The sequence below is a fragment of the Oryzias melastigma genome, unplaced genomic scaffold (genome assembly GCF_002922805.2).
Source record: "Oryzias melastigma strain HK-1 unplaced genomic scaffold, ASM292280v2 sc05251, whole genome shotgun sequence".
NCBI lineage: Eukaryota > Metazoa > Chordata > Actinopteri > Beloniformes > Adrianichthyidae > Oryzias > Oryzias melastigma.
This window is the reverse complement of record NW_023421818.1, coordinates 1-1,530: the sequence shown is the minus strand read 5'-3', so window position 1 is coordinate 1,530 and position 1,530 is coordinate 1. Positions and strand designations below refer to the sequence as shown.

The 1,530-nt window shown below is 35.8% G+C and overlaps 1 protein-coding gene across 1 annotated transcript; it reads left to right on the top strand.

Annotated features, from left to right (window-relative positions):
* Positions 1 to 459: 459 nt before the first annotated feature.
* LOC118598584 (cysteine protease ATG4C-like) lies at positions 460 to 1,513 on the top strand (the record flags this gene model as incomplete). Its single annotated transcript, XM_036211337.1, has 2 exons — positions 460 to 543; positions 1,331 to 1,513. Coding segments are annotated over 2 exons (267 nt in total), but the record flags the coding sequence as incomplete, so codon positions are not given.
* Between the last annotated feature and the right edge of the window lie 17 nt (positions 1,514 to 1,530).

The window sequence follows — 1,530 nt, the reverse complement described above, 5'->3', positions numbered from 1 at the left end:
GCTTTTGTAACCCACTCGACTGTGTTCTCCTGTCAACATTTGTTACAGTGCATGCACAAAAATTGCATATGTTCTACTCGATTTTATAAAATTAACACTTTAACATTGCGAATTAAGCAATAGCAAACCACAAACTAATAAAAATAATAGTATTTTATGTTAAGATATCAAAGTCATAAAGAAAAATAACAGTATTAGTAATAGCTCTTTGGATTCTGTTGCAGCTTATCTACAGAATCCAATGAGACAGGAGACTGCTGCTATTGAGTCACTCCTTAAAATAGTTCTTTGTCAGATAAAGAAAAGTTTGTTACTCTGTCTGCTGTCTTCAAAAGAACAACAACATACATTCTCTTTAGTTCGTCTTAAAAATTGAATGGCAAATACATAAATGTAAAGCAACAACAGAAGATTTTTGCACATCTAAACAGATTTCTAACCGTTTCTTATGTGTTGCAGGTTGGGTTCTCAAATCGAAGACTTCATTCAGTAGGAATTCCCCGGTGCTTCTGCTTGGAAAGTGCTACCACTTTAAGGCTGACGGTAGGACACACATGTGACACATGTGAAAACACATGTCAGCAAAACTTTAATCTTGCATGCATTTAGATTAAGGTCTAATATTCTGCTGAAACGTGTAACAGTTAAAGATCCACTCAAGTAAAATATGTGTTTTTGTATTAGTTGTATTACCATTTTTCTCACAATGGAGGACATATATAAATCTTAATATTTCTGCTTCCTTCTGATGCACCAACTTGCAGACAAATAGATCCATCAACAAAGACTTCTAACTTTAATCTAATTAAAAATGTGGATTTTGTTCGTAAATTTGAGTTTTCAATTTTTTAGTCTCATCTGGATGTAAAATTAATAGTTTAATGTGTTTTGTCCATGTAAGCTACTTTTTTCCTGTTCTTGTAATAGAATTACTGAGATTCCTGTAATGACAAGAGTTTGACAAATACTCAGAAAATAATTTTCTGGGTATTAGAAGCTTGACAAAAACTTCAAACATCGTGCAACAAAGTCCTTCTTTAGATTATTAAAAAATGACACTAAAGACAGTTGAGAAATGGTAAACAGAAGGCCTCATCATCTTTTTATGAAGTCAAGACTCTGATAAATGAACCCGTCAGAACAGAATAGGAACAAATGCAAAGAAACCTGATCATTTAGTGTGTTGAGACTAGAGCTTGTTAAGGTGGTGAAATAAAGCTGAACGTCTAATGATTATTTGGAGTATCAAAACCTTCAGAAACTTAAAAAATAAATCAAAACATGTCTTAAATGCAGAGCTTTGAATGTTCTTGTGATCTCCTCTCTTTAGATGATGACAGTCCAGATGAAGCCAGCTGCAGAGAACCAGAGGATGGTTTCTCCATGGGGAATGTGGAAGCTTTCCGGAAAGACTTCACCTCGCGCATATGGCTGACCTACAGGGAAGAGTTCCCCCCTCTCCCGGGGAGCACCCTGACCACTGATTGTGGATGGGGCTGTTTGTTGAGGGCCGGTCAGATGATGCTGGCT